General features: G+C 35.3%; 1 protein-coding gene across 2 annotated transcripts in view; it reads left to right on the top strand.

The window, feature by feature from the left end:
* tdrd3 (tudor domain containing 3) overlaps positions 1-25,957 on the top strand; it is a 31,354-nt gene extending 5,397 nt beyond the window's left edge. The window contains exons 5-13 of one of the 2 annotated variants that reach the window (XM_048172070.1): positions 5,499-5,640; positions 6,352-6,423; positions 6,503-6,652; positions 7,926-8,075; positions 10,566-10,737; positions 12,132-12,254; positions 17,161-18,026; positions 18,112-18,237; positions 24,543-25,957. In XM_048172070.1, the coding sequence (XP_048028027.1) occupies positions 5,499-5,640; positions 6,352-6,423; positions 6,503-6,652; positions 7,926-8,075; positions 10,566-10,737; positions 12,132-12,254; positions 17,161-18,026; positions 18,112-18,237; positions 24,543-24,575 (1,834 nt within the window). In that variant the 3' untranslated portion in view covers positions 24,576-25,957. Of the gene's footprint in view, positions 1-5,498; positions 5,641-6,351; positions 6,424-6,502; positions 6,653-7,925; positions 8,076-10,565; positions 10,738-12,131; positions 12,255-17,160; positions 18,027-18,111; positions 18,238-20,220; positions 21,361-24,542 lie in introns of those variants that run through there. The other variant, XM_048172069.1, reaches the window with a different exon arrangement.
* The last annotated feature ends 1,341 nt before the right edge of the window (positions 25,958-27,298 follow it).

Raw genomic sequence — 27,298 nt, 5'->3', positions numbered from 1 at the left:
ATGTCACTGCAATATCAAGTGCATTGCATTGTGGGATACTGTAATCCACCTAATTCCAGTTGACATTTTGGCAAATGCAATAGGCTATAATGCAAACAGGAAGTATGCTTACTATGCACACTACATACTTGAATAGTGTGTAATCTGGCCACAGAATTCTGCAGAAAGTTCTGCACATTCCTTCCACCTTATGATAGTTTGTTAGATATTTGATCAAGCTTATTTATTTCAAACATGGCATTAAAACATCGAGATTTGGCTGCGTTATAAACTTCACAGAATTTCACCTCAAATATTTAATTGAAGCTCATCTAGGCATTATTTAATGAAATAATGTCTCGCCCTGTCAGACACAGTGAAGTGGCCCATAATGAGGCCAAAAACCCATCGTTTGATTAAACGTAGCTCTTAATATGATAAGAGGTTCTGTAATTGCCTCGAGTCAGACGAAAGACGTTTTGATGTAGTGGAGAGCTGCATAAAAAAGGCTTTTCTGCTGCAGACACTATGAATTGATGTTCACGGTACTACAGAGTCATTCAGGGTCATGTCATTGCGTTGCTTTTGATGTTACTTAGGGCTCATTTTCTCTTGCACTCAGTGAACCTAAAACATTAATGTCATTTTGAAATGCGGAAAAATAGTGTTTGTACATGCCAGGAATGTGTCACTTTTGTTGCATTGCTTTAGAATGCTTTTTTTAAAGGTGCACTAACGGTTAAAAAAACAAAACTGCATGCATGTTGCGGAAGAACATTTTTCTGTGTTTCTGATCATAAAACATTCAATACTAGTCTTAAAGGGATAGTTCACCCAGAAATGAAAATTATCCCATGATTTACTCACCCTCAAACCATCCTAGATGTACTGTCTTCTTTCAAACTAACGCAATCGGAGATAAATTTAAAAATATCCTGGCTCTTCCAAGATTTATAATGGCAGTGAATGGAGGGTGAGATGTTGAAGGCCAAAAAAAGTGTATCTATCCATCATAAAAGTAATCCACACGGCTCCAGGGGATTAGAGAGATACATGGCAAATTATCTGTTCAATAAAACACTTTACTCACCTGTTGAGTAATAAAAACACCATCATCTCCACGTCGCTTTAACAACTCTGAGAAGTCTCTGAAAAGCCAAGCTGATGTTGATTCTTGTTTTATTACAAGCTCTGTCTTGTTCTCTTTTTGCCAGCAGATTCTCCTCTGTTTGGCATTTAAAACGTGTGATTCCCCAGAGATTGGAGATTTAGTGGCTCCATGTCAATATTGTGATGACTAACATATGCCACTCCCACACCAGACATGCGTAAAAGTAGGCGGAGCAACTTTTCTCTGTTTACGGATATAACATGACGCGCACAAGCGTTTTACGGATGTATGCAATTTCCCAACAAAACCATCCCGACAGGTCTAAAATATAAACACTTCTAACAGGCTTACCATAGTGAATTAAATCAGGGTAAGACAAAAACACGTTTTGGAAGAAGGAATGATGATGCATTGACTCGTTATTTAAATTTTGTTAATTTTAAACAAAGAAAAGTTACATAGTGTACCTTTAATGAACGTGTCAAATGCATAAAAAACAAATTTAACAAATAACACATTGAATGAAATATGAAGTAGAAAGACTGAAATAGTATTTTCTTGCAAAACATACTCCAATAATTTTTGCAACTTCAAAAAAATCATTTTTTTACAGTGTAATTTGGACTCGAACACACTTTCAGTCCAAGAAATCTGACACTGCGTAATCTTGTAAAGCCACTTCAAATTCAAATGACCTTTTCTTGTACTCCCCTTCCTTTAACCCCAGTTTCAGACTTTCTAATTGGCTCAATCCCCACCAATCCCATGTCTCCATTACCGCTCTGCCGTCGCGATGGCCGTGGGCCAGCAGCTACAGGTGGAGACTGTGTTGTCGTGCCGTTTGAAGAACAGAGCGCTCTTTATTCATCTGTTCCTTCGCTCGCTCTCTCTCCACATCCATCCCTGTCGCTAACATACAGAATGAAACTGTCCACTGTTCATTTGAACTCAAAGCCTCCTTCATTCAGTCGCAGAATTACAAACACCGAATGGACATGCATTATTGCAACATGTATATGATGGCATTGCACACTTGTGAAGTTTAGTTTGGCTTTGGTTATTTGCATTACGAATAAGACTTAATGCATAAAAATAATGAACCTCCTGTGATGCAAATCAACTTTTTAATGTTGTTTATATTTCTATGTGGTGTTTTTAATATACCTGAAGACAAACCATGTGCAAATTCATCAGTCGGCACCATTGCTGAGTATTTTCTCTTTAAATCCGCAGTGAATCAAAAACCCCGCCCGTTTCCTACGGTCACAAACAGGGGCGGGGCTTTTCTCCACTGACTTTCAATGATGTTCAATGCTGATTTTTTTCAGAGGCAGCTGTCTGACTCTGAGATGTCGAATGGGAACATTATTAGCTGTTTGATAACATAGTCATGCCAAACACTAATCATATTAATTACCGTTATGCATCATCATTCTGATAAACATTCACTCTTCCTCTTCTTCTTCTGGATCAGATTCTGGTTCACACATATATGGCTGAATTAAACCAATATTTGCACTTGCATCATGTAGCGTTTATTACAGTTGAGCGAGTGGATCAGGTAATCCGAGCTGCTGTGATTGAGTGGAGGCGGGGCTTATTTGCATATTCATGAAGCAAGGGTGTCGAGTTACGTTCAAGCTATTTTAAAGCATGAAGAAATTATTTTCACAGGAAAAAACTTTTAAATATGTACTTAACTTTTTAAAATTTAATCTTTCTGTTAAATGCTTACATTTCAATTCAGTTTGGTGTTGCTCGTTTCAAATAAATACTTCACCTTCAAATGAAAGTGGGGATGTTTGAGCAAACAGAAGCATTGTACTGGAACAAACTGTGTTTTGTCTGCCGGCTCTAGGGGGTTCGTATCGTCTCCTGCATCCCTTTGAGTTTCATGCCGACGCACTGGTCAGGAAAGTCTGTAATTGCAGTCGTCACGTCACACGTCGGCGGCGTTTGTCCTGTCAAACTCCTCGGGCTCTTCTAATGAGAGGTCCAGGGAAAGTTCGACTCTAACCGCTGAGTTTTTTTGGCGTGTAGGAGAGCAGGGAGGTGTGCGTGTGATGTATTTTTAGCAGGCGCTTCTTCTGCAGTGCAGAGAGTTGCATTAACATTTGATCAGGGTGCAGGCAGGGGGACACATTTGAGGAAATAAGCCTGCGTTTTGGAAAATTCACTGCTCCACTTCTCTCCTCTGGGTATTAGAGTGTTTGTGAGGGGAAAATAGAGTTTCTGACTCTTCCTCTCTCTCAATCCATCCCTTCTCCCCCCTTTAATCTTTAATTAAAGTCAAACAGCCAGTTCTTAATCCCAACTTACAGCAAATGCCCCACACTTACTAAAGCTGAAACACATCAGAGAAAAAAAACCCTGATTGACAACCAGGAAATAGAAGCAAGTAAAGCAGAGAAGAGCAATTATGAATTTTAAATTCTCTAGCCACCACTTTTTGGAAAGTCATTGCAGACGCCAAAGAAGGAAGATCGACCCATTTTTTTGGGTCTCTTAAGAAATCCCTGGGTCACCAAATACAGAAATTATATTTTCATGAAGAAAATTGTACTTATCAAATATAGACTTATTATCTTTATCACAAATATGCACACTTTAATCCCAAATTCTTATTTTGATGAGAAAAAAAAAAATCTAATACAGTAATGAGAAATTTTTAAGAAGTGTGGAAAATGTTTATCAGATCTTAATGGTTGTAAAAATACTAGACATTGCTTTTATTTGTTTAAAATATAATTTCCTATTTTTTTCTTTCAGTTTTAGGGTGAAATATGATCTGGAAAGTGGGGTCAGAAAGATTTTTTGTTGTTGCTGTAAGAAATTAATACTTATATTCAACAAGGATATATTAAATTGATCAAAAGTGACAGTAAAAATTGTTACATAAAAATTAAATAATTGCTGTTTTTTTTTTACTTTATTCATCTAAGATTTCTTTCTACTTGGCCTTTCTCAAAAATATGAAGCAGCACAACTGTTTTCAAAACTGATAATAATCATAAATGTTTCTTGAGCAGCAAATCATCATATTAGAATGATTTCTGAAGGATCATGTGACACTGAAGACTGGCGTAATGATGCTGAAAATTCAGCTTTGATCACTGGATATAAATTATATTTTACTATATTTTCACATAGAAAACAGTTATTTTAAATTAGAATAATATTTCACTTTTTTTTACTGTATTTTTTTAACCCTTATAGGGTCTTTGGGGTCTGCACAGACCCCAAAATGTAATTTTGTAACAAAATAATTGTTTTTTAAAAAACAAATGTAATTTTACTCTGTTTATTAATGTTTTTACTTCATATTTGTGCAGTTTTTGGAGGATTTGTCATATCTTTTAAATTTATATAAATAAATAAATATATTTTTATACAAAAACAGCTTATGTAAAATTCACTTTATAAAAGACCCACATTTCTAACTTTCATAACATGGATAATTTGACATGGTTTAGTGTAAGACATCTTTTCACAAGTATTTTTCAGTTGGATTTATATCTAAATATTATGAAATCACAATTATGACAATAAAAGACAATAAAAAAGACTTTTTGTCAAAGTTTAGCATTTTTTTTGTACTGAAAAAAATAAGTTTTTCAAAAATGTTGATTTTGAGGATGAATATTGTCCATTTTCTAAGTGGGGTCTCATAATAATATAACAATATTGAAAAACTGATTTTTTTTTTTCATTACAAAAAATACTAAACTTTGACAAAAAGTAGGCTTTATTGTTATAATTGTGATTTCAGAATTTTTAGATATGAATCCAACTGAAAAATACTTGTGAAAAGATGTCTTTCAATCAGTCAAACAGCAAATAGTGGAGCTCTGCTGCCATCTACTGGTAAAAGTTATATTTTTTTTACTTTTATAACTGCATTTTCCAAAAGATGGGCAAAAATCTTACACTAAACCATGTCAGATTATCCATGTTATCCCCATGAATGAAATTTAGAAATGTGGGTCTTTTATAAAGTGAATTTTACATAAAAAGCTGTTTTTGTACAAAAACCTATTTTAAAAAATATTTTTAAATTTATTTATATAAATTTAATAAATATGATCAATCCTCCAAAAACTGCACAAACATGGAGTAAAAACATTAATAAACAGAATAAAATTACTTTTGTTTAAAACAAGTATTTTGTTACAAAATTGCATTTTGTTGCCTGCGGTCTGTGGAGACCCCGAAGACCCTGAGTGTACTTCCCAAACGAAGACCGCACAAGGGTTAATCACATAAATGCAAATTTGGTGAGCAGAAGAGGCTTCTTTTCAAAAACATTTAAAAAATCTTACCAACCTCATTTAAACAGAAGTGATTGATTTATCACTGCTGTTGTTCAATCTGTTGATCCACTTTAATTTGATTTCTGCTCCACTTTCAGTCTGAACACTCCACCTGGAACCAAAGTGAAGCTTCTGGGGGACGTTCAGGTTAAGAACGGCATCCTGCTATTGGATGATTCCAAGATCGCCGTTCTCGGAGGCGAGGTTGATCACATGATCGAGAAGTGGGAGTTTCAGAGGGTGAGATGCATGTTTTTGCTCGAGTTATGATGAATGTATTCATGCAGTTTATTGTAGAGAAGTGGATTTTTTTTTTCTTGCTTCTATGAAATAAAGGTTCACTCTACATGTCTAATGTTCATGTTAATAGATCATAGTTATCGCAACTATGAGCTCATTAATATATTTTCTGTAAACTGAATTAACATATCACCATTCTTCAATTTGACCCGCCCTGATGAACGACATCAGCATATGGAGGTCAGCCAATCGCAACCAAGAACATTTGCATATAGAATTCTTAAATACGCTTATAGCTCAAACTATTGGTTTTGATTCTGAGTTTCCGAGAGTGGGTGTAAAATCATGAAATAAATGAAATCACAAGTGTTTTTAGCGCAAGAAACCTTAACTAACATTATAAGTGGGCTCTAGGGAGAAAATGAAGAGATGCAAAAGTGTAAAATATTGAATTGAAAATATGACCCATTAATTAAAAGTTAAGAAACAGAAGCCACTGTGTCAAGCAGAAACAGGAGTGTCTGTAGCCATCTGTCATGTTTTAGCTCAGTGATGGATGACACACTGGCAACAGATGATTATTTTAATGATCAATCAAAGCCAGAAAGCATGAAGACACATTTCTTTATCTAAATGGGTAAATGACTTCAGTCCAAAGATTTTTCTCCCCTTGAATGTTACACTATATTCACATATCTTTTTCCTCACAAGAGCCTGGCCAAGCACAGCCGTAGAAACGTTGGTGCAGAAGGTGGACCTCCTCCATTCGTTCCCTTTGGACAGGTCAGGACTCTTTACATCTGTTTCTTTATGAGGTTGATTTGATTTTCCAGTTATATAATCTGCTGTCGTCTCTCTGTAGAAATGTGCTCATAAGGAGCAGGTGGACAGCAGAGCTCTGGATCAGAGGAAGACCCTTCAGAGCACGAACGCTGTCAAATCTGTTGACGACAACGATGAGTTTGAGAAACAAAGAACCGCTGCTATCGCAGAGGTCGCCAAGAGTAAAGAGGTGTGCCGTCATCCCTAACCGTTATTATGAGATGTGTTTAATACTATTAACAATTAGCCCACCCTATGACTATATGTTTGAAGATTGTGATTTTTTTTTTATAAAAGAAGTCTCATCTGCTCACCAAGGCTGATTTTATTTGTTCAAAAATACAGTAAAAATTGTGAAATATTATTATAATTTAAAATAGCAGGTTTCTGTGTAAATATATTGTAAATTGTAATTTATTTTTGTGATGTAAAGCTGAATTTATAGCATCATTACTCCAGTCTTCAGTGTCACATGATCCTTCAGAAAGCATTCTAATATACTGAATTTGCTAGATTTGCAAAAGTTTAAAAAAGAAATTAATACTTTTATTCAGCAGGGATGAATTAAATTGATCGAAAAAGTGACAGTAAAGACTTTTATTATGTTACAAAACATTTTATTTCAAATAAATGCTTCTTTTGAACTTTCTATTCATCGAAGAATCTGAAAAAAATGTATCACGGTTTGCAAAAACAAAATAATAATTAGAACCATTATTAATAATTGTGCATCAAAAATAACTGATAATAATTGAGCATCAAATCAGCATATTAGAATAATTTTTGAAGGATCATGTGACTGAAGACTGGAGTAATGATGCTGATAATTCAGCTTTGATCACTGGAATAAATTACATTTTACAATATATTCACATAGAAAGCAGTTATTTTAAATTGTAATAATATTTCAGGTTTTTTACTGTATTTTTTGATCAAATGTAGCCTTGGTGAGCAGAAGAGACTTTTAACCGGTAGTGTACATATAAACCTCAGATTTCAGCATTTTACATAATTAACACTTGCATAAAGATATTGGCATTTCAATTCAGAATAAATATCGTTTTCATCCCCTGAAACAAAGTAGCACCTTTTGATAATGAAATATTGATGTATTAAAGCAATATGTAATTGAATTTGTTCATTCTCATGACTGTATCCTTAGGCCATGGGTGAACTTAATATTCTCCGATATTTAATTAAAAAATGTTTGATTTTGAGTGTGTAATTACGAATGAAACCTGATAAGTGAACACCAGAGAAATGATTAAACATTTTGTCTCCGCAGCACCTGGGATATGTTTCAAAACCCAGCTTGATTTGAACTTTCAAAATGCACTTATGATGTCCAAATATGATGTTTTTAATTGTGCTATTGTGTGCATTAATGGAAGAAATCTGATCCTAAAATGCTGGAGTTGCGTCAGTGTTTTGTGTTTTTCACAGTGCTCTCTGTTGTCTTCTAGACGCGTACGTTTGGCGGTGGAGGCAACGCAGGGGGAAACCTCGCCAATCCAGGATCCACCTACAAGAATCGAGACCCCTATCAAAGAAAAAGAGAGGAGAGAGAAAAGCCGTGGACGGAGAACAAGTCAGAAGGAGTTTACAGAGATCTGGTAAGATGCAAAGATCATCAGAAAAAGAAATGATGTTTTTGTCAGCAGTTTTTAAGTGATTCAGAAAAGTTCTTCCTCTTGAAGTGAATAATAAAACATGGTGAAGATCTGAACAGATGACTATTATTTAAGACATTATTTCCTCCAAGTATCATCACTTCAGATCCAATATACTTACAGTTAATAAAATATATTGCTGTTTTTCTGCAGTAAATTTAGCTGTAATTCAGGCCTCTTGGACGTCCAGTGTTCATTAGTGGTGCTTGCTAAGATATATAAGTCGCCCAGCATCGTTTGTTCTCCAGACATGTATGATTTTTATACATCATGATGTTGAGTTTTACACAGACACGCTCCACTCATACTCTATTTTCTTCAGAAAATGTAAAAATTTAGTTTTTGGACTCTCTGTGGTGTTGCATAGATGAGCAGCATCATCTGGGAATCTGAGCAGAGAGATTTTATTAATGTTTTTAAGTGTTTTGAAAGAAGTCTCTTCTGCTCGCCTAGGGCCCATTTTTCTTTTTTTCAGTTTTAATTTTTTTGCACTCCATTTTAATGGTTAAATTAAATTTTAATAATCAAAAAAGCATGTCTAATGAATTGAAATCATGAAACTTATACAATTTAAGAACAATTTATTAGAAGTTTTAAAAAAATTACATATTTTAGGGCCATATGAAATACGTTTTATTTATTTTTTTCTCAAATTCCATTTTATTTATTTATTTTATTTATTTATTTTTACCAAATTCTGTGTTTTCTGTTTTAATTTTTCTGGATTCCATTTTAATGGTTAAATTAAATTATAATAATCAAAAAGCATGTCTAATTAATTGAAATCATGAAACTTATACACTTTAAGAACAATTTATTAGAAGTTTTAAAAAAATGCATATTTTAGGGCCCCATGAAATACGTTTTTTTTTTTTTTTTTCTCAAATTCCGTTTTCTTTTTATTTATTTATTTTTTACCAAATTCTGTGTTTTATGTTTTAATTTTATTAAATTAAATTAAATTTTAATAATCAAAAAGCATGTCTAATTAATTGAATTCATAAAAACAACTACATTTATTTCTAAATTTCTATTAAATGTTTTGTTTTTGTATTTAAATTTGTCTGGCAATCAAACGAAGGAATAAAACATTATCTTTTAATCATGAAATTAAACTTTTTTTTTTTGTCAAACAAAGTGCTGCACAACAAAGCTTTACTGTTAAAATTAAAACATGGAATAAAAATTGATTATTTCTAAAATAAAGTTTTAATAATAATTTATTATTATTATTATTAGTGTTAGTATTATTATTACATTGAGACATAGCTAAATTCTACTGTACAACAGTAATATATGTCACAATATCTTCAAGTTAAACCGAACTTTTATTTTGACAGGTTGCCATGAAGACCGTTGAGTTTCTGTGTGTTTATGAAATGAAGATAGTTTTTCTCAAAATGGTAAAATGCTCATGAAGTGACTCTCAGAGCGACTCTGGAGATGAAGTTCATGCATTTATGTCCTCATATAGTGAGGCGTCAGAGGCTGAAAACACCGAAAGCATCATGCTTCTGTGTGTGTGTGTGTGTGTGTGTGTGTGTGTGTGTGTGTGTGTGTGTGTGTGTGTGTGTGTGTGTGGTAAATGAAATCGCACATCTGCACCATTCATTCACACAGAGACGCAGGACATGCAGGATTCATATTTAAACAGCATTTTTGCAGTTTAATATTCACAAGCAGTCTATAATTGCGATTTGATTTAAGTGTACTGACCTACTTATTATTTATTAATCAAATTTGACCAGTTCTGTGACATTATATAGTAAATTCAGTGTTTATGACTGTTAATTTCAACATTTACCAATGCAGTATTAAAATCACAGTGAATTAACATGAACAAACAATGAACAGATGTATTTTTAATAAGTAACATCAACAAATAAATACCGTAAAAAAAATGTATTGCTCATTGTTAGTTCATGTTTTTTAATACATTTAATGTTAACAAAAATGTCACTTTTGATCAATTAAATTTTTTCTTGCTGAATAAAAGTATTAATTTCTTAAAAAAAAAAAAAAAAAAAAAAAGGACACAAAGATGCTAATGGATTCAAATTCTGCTGTTTCTTAAATAACAGTCTTTAAAAACACCTCAAGTGCCCAAAAATTGTACGGTGGACTATTATTTATAATTAAATGTCATTATTTTCCTCTAATGCCAGTAGAGACACAAGTAAATGCCTTCGTTTGATGAAAGATGAATTGGTGACTGACGTAAGCATCCGTAGATGTGACCCCTCTGTGTCCCCGTCTTTTCTGTTTTAGATTTTTTTCGTCTAATGTCCATGTTTTTGTACTCGAGTAGGTCTCTGCATGTTTTCTTCATCTGTTCTTTTGTCCCTGCTTGATGGATTTTAATGCAATGCTTGATGACCCTCAAGTTCATCAGATTCCTTCTCTGCTGTTTCATGTTGCTGCGGTCTCTTCAAGGTTGATGAGCGAGCTTTGAGGGACATCATGGAGATGGGCTTTAACCGTGAGGCGGCCAGACAGGCCCTGCTGGATAACAACAATAACGTGGAGGTGGCCCTCAACCTCCTGCTCACCGGAACAAACCAGCCCAAAGCGGCCCAGATGGAGCAGAGCCGCCCACCTCCTCGAGGTAAAGCCTTCGGGTGCTGAGAAAAGTTGCTAGATGCACAACTGCTCGTGAAAGAAGGCGGCAGGATTGTGATGGTTGCTTAAATACTAGTAGGATTCGTTTTTCTTTCTTGTGCAGGTCAATTTTTCTTGTTTATTCAGTTCACTCTGCAATAAAATCAAATCAAATGCAATAAAACCCATCGATAGAGATGCACCACTTGACCGGCCATCGATTGGAACTGGCCGGTTGCCGAATGTGTGTTTAGAGGAAAAAACTGCAGTTTTTTTGTTTCATTTTGTTCCATCTCTGTTCTGGACTTGCACACAAACTGCATTACAATTATTTCCCAAAATGTCATTTATGTGGAAATAAGGGCTGCCGCCCAATTGCTACTCAATACTAGCCCAATCGCATTTCAGGGGGGTCCTCCTCTGCATTTTTGCCAGGGTTCCTTTGGTAAAATTTGCATTCCAGGAGCTAAATATCATGTTATTTCAACCCGTGGACATAAAAAACAACTTGCGGCAACAGTGTTAAAGTAGCCGCGTGCTTGGCAACACTGAATTGAATGCACCCGCTCCAGACCTACGTAGGTCATCTTACATTTCATGAAGTTGATTGGTAACGAACATGAAGTAGAGCCACAACAACTCACTAAAATTCATGATATCAGGGCAAAAAATGCCCCAGGATGAGTTTTTGTCTCATATTTATATCATGATATAGTTGAGCAATATCACACGAGTGCTGTTTTTGTCCCGAATAGCACAAGTGCAAATGTGATATTGATTTTATAAAATATTTTAGACACTATATTGTCCGCTTTCTCAACTTTTGCGGTGTTTCGTTTCTGAATGAATCTGTTTTGAGTGAATTAATCGGGTGAGTCAATGATTCAATGGCCCATTCATAAAGAGAAACATTCACTTCATTCCTGAATCAATCAGCTGTTTGAAATAATCAAATGAACGACTTACTCATTTAGTAATTTACCGCCACCTACTGGCAGTTCTAGTTCCTTATTTAGATTATCATTTCATTTAAAAAAATGATTTCATATTTGCATATTAATAAAAATCCCAAATGTATAATTCACCCTCATGTCCGTTGAAGCGTTTGATGCTCTTCTCATTTAACACAATAATGACTTTAAATGATCTTTTGGGGGTTATTTCCCAGCCATATTTAATATGCAATTAATTAGATTGCCATATCGTGTAATTAATTAGATAAAAAATGTAATTGCATGACAACACTAGTGGAAATATTACGAAACGGGACGTTGCTGAATACGGAAGCAAAGGAGGGAGGAAAGCACAGAAAATACTGAACCAGGCTTTAATTGTTTAATTTATTAATAATACTTCAAATGTCCTTTTAATTTGACAGTTTGTTTGTTTGTTTTCTGACAGGAAAGGGTCGTGGAAGGGGACGCTCCAGACAAGATGAGGATGAGGAAGCAGGAGGAAGACCATCTGGGCCCAGCACGCTGTTTGACTTCCTGGAGTCAAAAATGGGGACGTTCTCCATTGATGGTACATTGAATTTATTTGACCTTTTTTTATGTTTTTGTAGTGCTTTACAATCTGGCCAATATTAGGGCTTCTTTAAATTATTGGTACCAATATTGGAAGCAGATAGTGACAGTGTTTAGTATTGTTTATGTACTATTATACAGGGTTTTTATGCAGTTTGGAAAAGTATGGAATTTGATTCGAGTTGTTTCTAGGTCTGTATAAGCAGTGCTTCCCACACATAGACTTTACTTGGGCGGACCGCCCACGTATAATAACGGCCGCCCAGGTATATTTGGAGACACATTTTTGCTTTTATTATTTTTATCCTCTTATACTTATATATCTGCGCAAGATAATGAAACCATCCGCAATCGATAAACTAGTCGTTTCATACCTGCTCGTTATGTGTTCATCAGAACTGTTTACTCCCGCTAACATTCAAACGGGCGCTGCATTTTGCAAAGTCACAAGGCGGCGCTGTTGCTCGTTCTACAAGCTCATGCGACAGCGCTTCAGACTGCTTCAAAGTGATTCTCAATCAATGAAAAGCGCAGATTTATGCCAAGCGATTGCTAATGAACTCAAGTTGATGAATTATTACAATGTCTACTTTATGGCCTTTATATAAAATGTTTTAGACGTTTGTAAGAATCTGAAGGATCAGCCTGCAATAGTACAGACATTTCAAAATATTTCAGACTTGTTTATAATTAAAAGTCACACGCTAAGTTTTTTCTTTTTCTTTTGGGCATTATTGGTATTTTGGTTACACAATAAATTGTATTTAATTTGATTTCCATTTAATTCATAGTAAATTATTGTAGTCTCCCCCACAGGAAGAAAAGACTAAGAACATTATTTGACACATATTATTAATTTTATAAATTTTACTAGTAAAATCTGTCCCATTCATTGAGAGAGACACTATATGACAACAAGGAGAACATAGGAAAAGGTGAACCATTTAAATGCTGTAATTTTGCATAATTTACAATGCATAATAATGCATAATATTAGTATGTAATTAAATGTAATATGCTATGTAATTAAAATTAATTTCAATTAAATAAAAATACTGTTAAAAATCACACATTATTTGTTTGTCACATGTAGTAGACCATTTTTGTAAATATATAAAAATATATATAAAATTAAGACTAAAAATAAATGTATCAAACAGAGTGTTTTCATGGCAAAAGTTTAGTGATTGTCGAACACAACTGAATGAATTCAAGGCGCATTTTCATCACACAACTCTTTTGAACTTCACTAAAAGAATATTTACTCAACCAGCGAAGAAGCAAACAGTCATCTGAGACTTTGCTGTTTGGTGTGACGTTAAACCACATTTACTGTATCAAAAGTGAACAAATGCACGCAATAAAGCATTTCAGCTTTCTTCTTTTCATATATCACTTTGATAAAACCAACATGAAAATAAAAATATTTACAGATGCCTGTACTAGATACAATGTCATATCTAGTACACCTGTACCAGATATGACATTGAAAACAATGCTGAATGAACCATTCATGTTAAATATGTTCTGAAAGATTTATAGAGAGGTTTGGAAATTATTTGAGTCTGGAATTTTGAAATGGAAAATTAGTAGGAACCCTGATTAATATTTTAAATGAGCTTTTATTGTTAAATTGTTTAAGATTTTGTAACTTTATATACATTTTGTTAGTGTTTTTTAATAACTAGATTTAATATAATTGTATTTCATTATTAATTTTACGCCTTTCAACTTTTAAGTTAGTTGCTTAATAGTTTTTAATCTATTATTTATATTTTATATCAGCTTATAAATTTTAAATTCTCTTAATTAACAGTAACACTGGATAGTAAACTTCTTCTGTGCCAACTTTCTAAAGTAGTTAAAGTAGTCTATATCTCTGCATCCTTTCCCATTTCACATCGTTTCACTGATTTTCCAGCTCAAATAAATATTTCATTTACATTTATTTATTTTGTAAGCATCTGTGTTAAAAATTGGATAATGTAGTTAGCTCGTCATTATTGCAAAATGGGGATGATAAAAGACCCTGCTTGGTTTCGAAGTCACGATCAGCCTGTGAGTTTATTTTGCTATAATTACTGTAAACGATCCTTCATTCCTTCCTACTGGATGTGCAATGGAAGATGTCCTAATAATGGGAACATTGTATCAGGATTTTTAATCTCTTCTTATGTTCGAATCCCAGTGGGCTGCAGAACTGTGCGGCGTCAAACAGATGGCCAGTCCCAAATGAAGGCGCTTCTATTAGTCAGCTTTAGATAAGTCTCTGTGGCTGGTAAGCTTTGCCTGACATATGGCTTTAGGAGAAAACAGACAGGGCTAATATGTGGAGAAACCGTTTGTCCGCTCTTTCAGTGTCGATGTTTTAACATTCAGTGTGTTGCTTTGAGTCAGAATGACCTGAAACACACTGTTATTGTGCTTTTGAAGAGCACTGCATCATCACTGAGTCCTGCATTTCATTAGTTGATATTTCCATGAAAAGACTATCTGGGTTTTTGAATGAACTTTTAGTTATTACCACTTATTATTTCTGACGCATTTCTCAACAAAGTGATTTGAATGCATGACGTGGCACTCATTCTGCAAGACACTGAAGATATGCAAAACAACAGGCTATTCAGTTTGACTTATCTTTGGAGGTTTTTCTTTGCAAATAGTGAAATATTCTATTAGTGGTGGGTTGATAAATTAGACGATATTTGACATTTTTTAATTATCGGCATTAACTGATACGTTTTTTTATTCGGGTGATGTGTCAGAAGCAGGGGTTGAGAACGCCAGCACTTTAGCGTCCGAGCTCCCATTAGTTTACTGCTAATAAGTGACTATATATTTTTTTTTATGACCAGCTTATGTCTTCTTTTAAAAGTGACCCATATACAATATCACACTATTCACTTGGCGAAACAACCCAAAATAGATGTTCTGACCTGGAAAAGCTTAGGCCGAAAAGGAAGTAAAAATGACGCGATTTGATCATACAAGCTTTTGCTTTCCGCACCATCTTTAAAGGTCAGTGGAGCATTGGGTCGAGCCTTCATCCTCCATTGCGCCATTGAAAAGAGTCATGTGATCGCAGTGGGTGACATCATTCGCCACCGTCGCTTCTCAATGATTTACGTCCCGGGAATTTCCGATCTGTCCGATTACATGGCAGACACAAATGCACGTTTCTGATTCATATCAAATTTATTTCCACATATGAATGAAGCCTGAAACCATGGAAGCTTGATTCCACCACGGAATAAAAAATATAAAGGATAGAGATTTTTATCTTGTAAATTCTGACTTTTTTCCTCACCATTGCGTGATATAAATTCGCAATTGCGTTATAAAGTCAGAATTGTGAGATATAAAGTCAGAATTTGAGATATAAAGTCAGAATTTGATGAGATATAAAGTCAGAATTGAGTGATATAAAGTCAGAATTGAGTGATATAAAGTCAGAATTGCATAATATAGTCGCAATTGCATGTTATAAAGTCAGAATTGTGAGATATAGTCAGAATTGAGTGATATAGTCAGAATTGAGTGATATAAAGTCAGAATTGAGTGATATAAAGTCAGAATTGAGTGATATAAAGTCAGAATTGTGAGATATAAAGTCAGAATTTGAGAGAAAGTCAGAATTGAGTGATATAAAGTCAGAATTGCGAGATATAAAGTCAGAATTTGAGAGAAAGTCAGAATTGAGTGATATAAAGTCAGAATTGCGAGATATAAAGTCAGAATTGCGAGATATAAAGTCAGAATTGCGAGATATAAAGTCAGAATTGCGAGATATAAAGTCAGAATTGAGTGATATAAAGTCAGAATTGCATAATATAGTCGCAATTGCATGTTATAAAGTCAGAATTGTGAGATATAAAGTCAGAATTGCAAGATATAAAGTCAGAATTGAGAGATATAAAGTCAGAATTGAGTGATATAAAGTCAGAATTTGAGAGAAAGTCAGAATTGAGTGATATAAAGTCAGAATTGCATAATATAGTCAGAATTGAGAGATATAAAGTCAGAATTGTGAGATATAAAGTCAGAATTGAGTGATATAAATTCAGAATTGCGAGATATAAACTCACAATTCTGATTTTTTTTCTCACAGTTCTGACTTCTTTTCTCAGAATTGTGACATATAAACTCGCAATTGCGAGTTATAAAGTCCAATTATGAAGGAAAAAAAGAATTGCGAGAAACTCCAAATTGCGAGTTTGTGTACAATTCTGAGAAAATAAAAGTCAGAATTGTCAGAAACGCTTTACAAAAAGGTTTTTTAGTTAACTACATTAGTTAACATGCACTAATAATGAACTGCACTAATACAGCATTTATTAATCTTTGTTAATGTTAATTTCAGCATTTATTAATACATTATTAAAATCTTGTTAACAGTAGTTAATGCACTGTGAACTAACATGAACAAACAATGAACAACTGTATTTTCATTTTCATTAACATTAAAAAAGATTAGTAAATACAGTAACAACTGTATTGCTCATGGTTAATTCATGTTAGTTTAGTTTAACTAATGAACCTTATTGTAAAGTGTTACTGAATTGTCAGTTTATATCTCGCAATTCTGACTTTATAACTTTCAATTGCGATTTTATATCATGCAATTCTCACGCAACAAGCTTTCATATGAAACTGATCTGAGAATATCAGAATCCTTGTGTATTTTCTGCTTAAACATTTGTGCATCATATCTGATCTGTGCCACATGGAGGAAAAATCAGAATTAGGTCATTTAAACCATCTGATGTAAATGCGGCCATTCTTTTAAATCTGCTGTCAGCATACAGCAAACATGCATTTATATCATTTAAACAAGTCTTGGAATTATTTTTTTTCCCCCAAATTGTGCAGCAATTGACAAGTTTTTCTTATAATTAACCCGCTAGAGTCAAAGAACCAGTCTTCACTACAAGACCACCAAACTAAGATGACTTTCCCCAACACCGATCAAATATCCAGAGATGGCGCCCCGTCCAAACACCCTCCACGAAATGAGGGAAGGCCGCAGAGAAACGACAGGCCTCCCCGTTTCCAGAAGGACGGAGACTTCCCTAAACCTATCCCAGCCTCTTCCACCTTCTCCCAGCCACAGAAATGGAGGGACGGAGAGCGACCAGGAAGAGGAGGATCAGAGCGATGGAAGAATGAAAGTCAAGATGCTAGAATTGCATCTTCCTCGTACTCCTCTTCCTCGACAGGGAAGTCCAGGGAACAGCAAGGAAAGGAACATAGTGGATCAAAGGGCTTCCAGCAGGAACCCCACAATGGTGGATGGAAAGAGCAGAATGGGACTGGACGGTCCGATCCTGCTTCATTTAGGAAAAACCAATCAAACGGATCCGCGGCACCCAAATCCTCAAATCCTGCTGCGTCAGGCTCAGATCCTAAAGGAAGATATGAGGCGAACAACAGAAGGAAAGGCAGGCCAGAAAGACCCAATTCGGGCTACTTTGAGCGTTCCCAAGATGCAATGAAAAAAGACTTTTCGCAGGATGTGGGATCAGGCCAGTTCATCAAAGTGGGTGGGGTTTCAAACACGCAGCTCCCTAATGGAGATTTAGAACACAGGCGGACCGGTCCAATCAAGCCGCAGTCTTCAGGCCCGCCTCAAAAGCAAACCAACACGCGTAACTCCGCCCCCAAAAAGAGATCCGGCCCAATCAAAGGTCAGAGAGAGCCAGCCGACACAAATAATTACGTAAACTGGAAAGCAGGTGACCAATGTCTCGCACTGTACTGGGAAGACAATAAGGTCAGTAATTTCCATTATTATTATTATTATTATACGCTTTTGTTGCATTTTCCATTTTGTGAAATATCTTGCTTATTTGTGGCAGTTTTATCGGGCGAGCATCGATGCCGTCCACCCCTCGGGCTCGACGGCTGTGGTCGTGTTCAGTGACTACGGCAACTGCGAAGAAGTTCTGCTTCACAATATCAAACCACTGCACATGGATGTTTGGGTAAGAATCAGACCACCTGAGATCCTTTAAACCCAAATTATTATTCGGCCGTCTGCGTTCTGCGACAGTTTGCACACTGTCCACATGACATAATTTTCGTCATCGGGACGGTCCGAGCACACAGTCCGCGTGCAGCCTAATTTGTGTGTCCGCGCGGGCGGTGCGTGTACAACAGCGCATGGGCAAGGTGAATGTTGAGACAGAAGTGTCCACTAGGTGGCAATATGCACAGTTGTGATGTACTGTGCATTTAAATCTGCATATTTGTGATATTTACCCTGAGGGAATGTTTTTTTATTTATAAACCCCTGAAACTGAAAAATTACAACTGCATTAAATAATGTTATGAAATTGTTTTAAATATTATTGAAAATACAAATAAGAAATGTTGGGGGGGAAAAATTATGCTTCCAAACAAGAAAATAAACATTAAACAAGTGACCGTCTTAAGTAGTGAGTCATTGAGTCATTCATTCAAACGATTCATTCAAAAATGAGGCAGTTATTTATGAATGAGTCATTGAGTCTTTGACTCAACCAATTTGTTCAAAACGCTGAATCTTTCATTAATGAAACACGGTTGAGTGTTGCTGTGAGATGCGCTACGGTTATTTGTTTGGAACTATTTTTGCTGCTGAAATGGAACAAGAACATTCAATATTGCGTCTAAAATGTAAGTGACTTAAAGGCACAATATGTAAGATTTTTGGATTAAAATATCCACAAACCACTAGAACAGTGTTATATATTTTGTTGACTTGTGTACTTACATTATCCCAGATGTTTCCAAGAATGTTTAAATCCAGAGAAATAAGCAATTTTAACCAGGACTCGGACCATGTCCGTGCGTTGCCTATCAATGACATCATACCCGCATTACCCTCAGTTTCCGGTTTTATTTTGTAGAAACCATGGAAACACCAAAGACACTTTACTATATTACATTTTTTATTAGACAAGGGAAAAAATGTTTGGATACATTTAAAGACAGAAATCTAACATGTTCAGTCATGTTTTCACCATGATTTCTGCCGGAGTCCTATCCCGATTCTTTTCCACCAGCTGTGAGGTGAGGACGACATCTCCCGTGATTCTGTGCCCAGTCTTAGTGTTATCAAGCTACGGCTTTGTTATGAATTGGCGACCTCTAGCGGCGAAAATTTACATAGTGTGCCTTTACATTTTTTAAATGACTGAGTCATTCATTCAAACGATTCATTCAAATGGCTCATTCATTCAAGAATGAGGCAGTTGTTTATGAATGGGTCATTGAATCTTTCACTCAACCGCTGAATTATTCATTGATGAAACACGGTTGATTGTTGCTGTGAGATGCGCTGTGGTTCTTTGTTTAGAACTATTTTCGCTGCTAAAATAGAATAAAAACATTCAATATTGCGTCTAAAATGTAAGTGATTTAATTACTTGTTTATTGAACTGTCTATGAAATCAGTGTTACATTTTCAGTCGTGATGGTATTCAGGAAGTCGTGTGATGTTGCTTAACCTGTATCATATGTTATAAATATAAAAACTCCACATTTTGAATTTTTAGTACGTTAACTGAGCTTCATTGTGTGTGCTGCGCTCATTTGTTTCGATTTCTCCTCGAGAGGCTGCGCGAGCCTCAACAGCGCAATCTTGCTACCGTCAGTACATTATATTATTATTCTCTATAGATCGCCACTTACACTAAATCTCATTCTCCCTTTTTGGTGATTCCCTAGTTATTTTTTGTTATTGACATTTTAATCGGGCTACAAATTCTCTTTCATTTGCCTCTTCAGAAAACCCACTTGTCCTGGACAAGTTAATGTTGAGTCCTGTGCATTAAAGACACGCATGTTCCAAATTCCCAAATTTACGTTTTGGCTGTGTTGTATTTATTTAAAGACCAGTCTGTCTTCTGTTTGCCATGACTGATGCAGTACACTTGCGTTTATTAGTAACATTAGTCACTCATGTCCTGGTAACTTCTTTACAGGATGACGAAGACATTTACTATGAGAATTCCCTTGAATTTCGAAGAGGAGGAGACGGACAACCTCGACGCTCTCGACCGACGCAACAATATTATCAACCGCCCCGTGCAAGAGACTGACACACACTCGCACGCAAACCCATCCTCACAGTCTTTCCCTAGCAAGGCAACTCACTTGAATTGCTCATTACTCCTGGAAAAAACAATTAGTGCTCTTTTTTTTTGGTAAACCAACACATTTAGGTCAGGACTTAAACAGGCTGTTACTCTTCTGCTAATAGACACTTCTAGCATTGTGTAGATTCTGTAGAACAGTATAAATGCAACATGATGTTCTCTCCCTATGCAGGTCATTATCATCTCGTTATCCACAAGTAAACAAGTTTAATTGGAAAAAAAAATGACATGTGGTTTGTAGTACCTTTTCAGAAGCATCAATATTAACAGCTAAATACATAGGAAATGCTAATAGAGTGAATCTCAGAATATTTCACCCCAAAATAAGAAATCATATTTTGCATTAACATTATTTGCATGAAAATTAATTAACAGTGTTAAGAATTTTTATTTTGATTTAAATAAAATAATTGTGACTGTATTACCGTAATTCGAATCAATGAAAAATCAAAAGTAAAAGTTTCGTCGGTGAGAATTTGTGTGCATAATCATCATGATAATGTCACAATGTTTAATAGGTTTCAATGCATTTAAATTTTTTTTTCCTTCGATTTTGGGGTGGAATGTGACGCTGTCGTGAGATTCACTCAATGAGCATTGGCAAAAAAAAAAGATTCATCATCTGTAATGTTTTGGTTACATGCCTGTGCGAGGTCATTACTGCGCTCGATATGCACTACTTCATGCGAGTTAAAAGGAAACTAATCCGTAACTGATACATTTGTGTTTTGTCTCAAAGATGTTTTTTTAAATTCTAAGACTGATCTGATCTCTGGCGGAAGAGACGGAAGAACATATCTCAAATATCTGATCTGTCTCGGCATGGGAGACGGATCCGTAAGGGCTTGCAGCACATGTATGATGAATTCTGTGAACCTTGCCATGCAAACGGCTGCTGTACACGGTGACTATTTGTAAAGGACTTGATATTAATAATTATAAAAGCGCTATGCTCTTTTGTTCAAAGTGCGTCATTTGTTTTTGTTTTTTTATTTGTTGGCTATTTGTTTATTTGTTATGAACTGTTGTACATTTGATCTTAATGATCCTTAAATAGGCTTTATTTTCTTTAATTAAAACTTTTTTCACTTGATCTTGGGGTGAAATGTGACCTGGATATGAGCTGTCACATTGAGAGGCCGTTTACACAGCTAAAAACAGAAAACTTTTTATGCATTTTGGCTGTTCATTTACACGACAACAGCGTTTTGGGGGCCTGAAAACGTGTTTCAAAGTGCAAGCTTTTGAAAATTATACCATTAAAAACATTGACGTCATGCGAATGTGTATTACATGGTTTCTTTACACGCGTGACATCGCCATCTACTGGCCTGGCAGCAGAATACAGCGTTTTTAGTAGTTTTCGCGGATCCATGTGAACATTTACCAAATAACATTGATGTATGTACGCGAAAAACGCGAAGGAAAAATTTTCCATTTTTAGTACATCATTGTCGTGTAAACGTACCCTGAGATTCGCTCGATCCGGCGTCTGTAATGACACTGTAATGAACCACAAATGTCTGCGTGAATTAATTTCTTGCCACATTTAATTCAATGGGACAATTTACATATGAATTGCTGTACATATGATCTCAATATGATCTCATTTTCTTCATTTAAAACTTTTTCCACTTGATCTTGGGGTGAAATGGTTTTCAACTAAAAACTGTAAACTTTTTATGCATTTTGGCCATTCATTTACATGACAACGGCATTTTGGGGGCCTGAAAATGAGTTTCAAAGTACAAGTGTTTGAAAACGATACCGTTATCACCTAAAATGGTGACGTCATGCGCATGCATATTACATAGTTCCCTTACAAAGTGACATCGCCATCTACTGGCCTGACCGCAGAATACTGCGATTTTAGTCGTTTTCGCGTATCCGTGTGAACATTTACCAGATAACGTTGTCAGAGATAAAATGCGGAAGGAAAAACTGTTTCGTTTTTTGTAATGAAACACACATGTAACAAGCGTGAATTGTGCCTAAATTAATTTGTTGCCACGTTTCAATTCAATGTGACAATTTACGTATGAATTGCTGTACATTTGATCTTTATGATCCTTAAATAGGCTTTTTTCACTTGATCTTGGGGTGAAATTTCACCTGAATGAGCTGCCACATTGAGGGGACATTTACACAACTAAAAGAGAACTTTTTATGCATTTTGGCTGTTCATTTACACAACAACGGCGTTTTGGGGGCCTGAAAATGAGTTTCAAAGTGCAAGTGTTTAAAAACGAAGTTATCATCTCTTTGTAAACCTATAAAAACGGAGACGTCATGCGTATTACGAGTTCAGTCTATAGGCACGTAGTGTTTCTTTACAATGTGACATCGCCATCTACTGGTCGGGCAGCATAATACAGCGGGGTTTTTTTTGTCATTTTCGCAGATCCATGTGAACATTTACTAGATCACGTTGTCATATGTACACGAAAAATGTAAAGAAAAAACGTTTCCGTTTTTATTACATCGTTGTCGTGTAAACGTACCCTGAGATTCACTCAATGCGGCGTCTGTAATGACACTGCAATAAAACACAAACGTATCAAATATCTGTGTGAATTGTTCCTAAATTAATTTGTTGCCACATTCAATTCAATGCGACAATTTACGTATGAATTGCTGTACATATGATCTTAATGATCCTTAAATAGGCTTTATTTTGTTTATTTAAAACTTTTTTTCACTCAGTCTTGGGGTGAAATGTGACTTGGATATGAGCTGTCACATTGAGGTGCCGTTTACACAACTAAAAACGGAAAACTTTTTATGCATTTTTATTTAAACGACAACAGTGTTTTGGGGGCCTGAAAAGGAGTTTCAAAGTGCAAGTGTTTGAAAATGATACCGTCTCTGCGTAAACTATAAAAACAATGACATCATACACATGCATATTAAGTGACATCGCCATCTACTGGCCTGGCAGCAGAATACAGTGATTTTAGTCATCTTCGCGGATCTGTGTGAATGAGACCATTTACGTATGAATTGCTATACATATGATCTTAAATAGGCATCATTTTCTTTCTTTAAAAGTTTTTTCACTTGATCTTGGGGTGAAATGTGACCTGGATATGAGCTGCCACCTTGAGGGGCTGTTTACACAACAACTAAAAATGGAAAACATTTTATGCATTTTAGCCGTTCATTTACACGACAACAGCGTTTTGGGGGCCTGAAAATGTGTTTCAGAGTGCAGGCTTTTAAAAACTATATCACTATCATCTCTGTGTAAACTATAAAACCGCGAACTTGTGAAAACAGTGACGTCATGCATATTATGTGTTTAGTCTATAGTGTTTCTTTACAAAGTGATATCGCCATCTACTGGCCTGGCTGCAGAATATGGCTATTTTAGTTGTTTTTCGCAGATCCGTGTGAACAGGGATTGTTTTGACAACATTGACGTCTGTAATTAATGAGCGTTTGCGTCATGCGACCTCTCTAATGAAACAAACGTAACAAATATCCACGTGAATTGTTCCTAAATTAATTCTTATATTCAATTTAGTGATACAACTTGCATCCGTATTGCTGTACGTATGCGTATGCTTTTCACAAATATGTTCTTTCATGTTTCGTGAAAATGACCCAAAGTTTGATTCCACTACAAATTGCTTGGTCATCATTTACTGTTTAATTGGAATATGAGTAACAATTTTACCATTGAAAAGTGTGTATGCAGCAGCTTTAAAGGGACCGTGCACCCACAAATGAAAATTTCATCATCGTTAATTGATGTCGTTCCAAACCTGATTGACTTTTGCAAAATGCAAACGAAAGATGTTAAATAATATTTCAGCTGGTTTTGTACAAACATTGACTTTCATGGTATGGATGGAAAAAACACCGAGACTTATTTCAGAATAACTTCTTGTGTGGTCCGCAGAATAAAGTAAGTCATACAGGTTTGGAACGACATGAGGGTGAACTTTTATTTTCGAGTGAACTATCCAATTAAGTATATGAAACTGTAAACGCCTGATAGTTAATCAAACATCAGATCTGACATGCTGCAGTTTGCATACAGTTCGAACACCAAACAGTAGCTTCTAGTTAATATTTAGCAGGGTTTAAATGTGCCGTCTGCCATCTGTCGCTCACCTATTTTGAAGTGTGTGTTTTTTATTTCATAGGGGAAAGACAGGACAGGAGTAGCTCAGAGTTAAGACACTGAAGGTTCGTGCGGACCGAAGTCAGTGATATTGTGTCTCGTGTCTTCCCTTATCAGCAAACATCGGACCGGTGTGCCATCCCTCCAGCTTCATTTGTTGTAGCCAGCGAAGCGAACACACAGTAAGTCGATAGCATCCGCCTGAAACCAAGATCTCGGCGGTGGGCCGCTATCATTTTTCACATTACAAAAGACACTATGAACAACATTTCACCCGTAGCCAAAGACTCGCTCGGAATAACAACGACGAAAACATTCGGATCTGTGAACATCTGATCCGGAATGATGAAAAAAGGACTCGCTGCTTAAGAAAACTGATGTTTGCTGTTATTGTAAATGGCAGCGAGTATGGGGAGGGATTTATCATATGCATGTTGAAGTTCTGCATTTGCATATATAAATAATTCATAGCATGTGATATAGAGACCATCTCTGAATAGCTGGAAGTCTCGGCCTGACAGAGCGCTTGTACTTCTACACTTTTACTGATTAGTGCAGACAAATTAGGTTAGACGTGTGATGAGAACTGGCCTAGAAAACACAAACTAAAGAACTAGCACGACTCGTGTTGCCTATGTAATTATAGGCTGTGAAGGCATGGAAATGTTCAAATTCCTCAATAGATTAGCCTGTTTTGTTATAGGACAGGTTAGCATTATGACATCAGCAGTTATTAGACGTGCAGTGCAGACTTTTCTTAAGTAAATTCATTATATACTGTTTTCCTTTCACCTTGGGGAATGTTGGGTTGTGGGTGTGCGACATCACGCAAACATTGTATGACTGTTCGGAATAAACACTGAGATGTTAGCAAAAGACACGCATCAATGAGTCAGGGGTGTAAAACGGGGTAAATGATCCTGTTAGTCGTTGTTGAATTGTTTAAACTCTGCAGTTTGTTTACTAGAAGACTTTATTGACATTCACACAAAGTTAACAGTTGTTGCCATTTTGTTTCCTTGTACATCACTGATGGGACGCAGCAGTTGTTTCTGACTGGTAAAGTACGGTTGGTTTACACTGCTGTTCAAATGTTTGTCTTTTCCTCTGGAATTATGTTTTGTTTTTTCAATTTTTTTTTATTTTGTACCATCGGAATGGTACAAAACTTGGTAAAGGTTTTGCTATGTGAACAAAAATAAATGAATAAATAAATAATAGTCACAAAAATAAGTGAAATCAAAAATAAGTGCATTGGAAATTAATAAGGAGCTGTGGAAACGCTTGGTACTGCAGCCAAACAAAATCTTACTGAAAGCTCATTTTTTGAGATATCAGCCTCAAATTTGGAGCACAACTTGTTTAGACGTATGGCTTTGATTTTGAGTAAAACATGTTTTGGAAAATATATATTTCATATAAAAATTGAAAATAGTATTTTGGTGCATTTTTCATTTCATCAAGTTCGCTTTTTCCGCGTTTTTTCACTTCAGCAATAAAGTGTTTTATGTAAAAATACACCAAACTTAAGTCTGTTCTCCAAAACATTTTAGATTTATGACAGTTTAAGTTGGAAATTAAAAAAAAAAAAAAAAAAAAAAAAAAAAAGTAAATAAATGGATTATAACTACTGCATAAATATAATTTAGTACCATAAAATCCCCTAAAAATACTAAATATTAAATTAAAAAAACATTATCTAACTAAAATATAGTACATTAATTTCATTGAAATACAATAAAATAAAAAATTTGGTCATTTTTGACCACCATGCGAGGAGCACCAGAGGGTTAAAAAAAGAAATTAATACTTTTTTATTCAAGAAGACACATTAAACATTTATAATATTACAAAAGATTTCTATTTCAAATAAATTTTGTTCTTCTACATTGATAATAATCATAAAAGTTTCTTGAGCAGCAAATCATCATATCAGAATGATTTCTGAAGGATCATGTGACACTGAAGACTGGAGTAATGATGCTGAATAAATTACATTTTACAATATATTCACATAGAAAACTGTTATTTTAAACTGTAATAATATTTCACTGTTTTACTGTATTTCTGCTGTGATGTAATCCACTTTCACGTCAGAGCTGTTTTAACACTGTATTGACCAATCAGCATCACTCGCTTTGTTTTCCATTTTATAATGTAAATTTCTTTGAAATTAAAGCTTAGTACAATCAACAGGTTTCATGCAAACATATTCACATATTAACTTTTTTTTTTTTTCTTCCACCACGTTGGTTTTGCAGTTGAAGGGCGAGATGTTTCTGAGGTTTGGAGATATTAAACTGTGGAAGTATTACTCGAGCTAATAAGCCACTGACACAAATCCTTTGACTTTCTGCACGCCGGTGCTCTCGGGATGAGCGACTCTGCGCTCGGGGAACGTAAAGCACTGTAAAGAGACAGAACCTATTTTAATGATGTGGAAAGTCAAAGTACAGGAGCTCTAATTCACTCAAAAAATCGTGTAATAAGTGCAGTGGTTTGTTAAATCTGACTCTTCGGCCGACTCTCAGACTTTAAGTAGGCTACTAGTTCTCGGTTATTTTCAGACCCAGTTTCTTAAAAGCATTAAAACATCAGTTTGTTAATGGGATTATGGTGTTGTCACGGCACCATCAGTCAGAGTTTAAACCGACCGCCGGCTGAAAGAAACCATAGTTCTTTCTCCTCGCATTATCAAACCTATATGTTATATTTCCCTGCATGCACTATATTATTAATATATAGTTTTATTGCGGAGTGGTGGACGTCAGACTGTAA

The sequence above is a fragment of the Megalobrama amblycephala genome, linkage group LG21 (genome assembly GCF_018812025.1).
Source record: "Megalobrama amblycephala isolate DHTTF-2021 linkage group LG21, ASM1881202v1, whole genome shotgun sequence".
Taxonomy (NCBI): domain Eukaryota; kingdom Metazoa; phylum Chordata; class Actinopteri; order Cypriniformes; family Xenocyprididae; genus Megalobrama; species Megalobrama amblycephala.
Note: the sequence above shows the minus strand (reverse complement) of the source record. Positions and strands in the feature narration are given on the sequence as shown.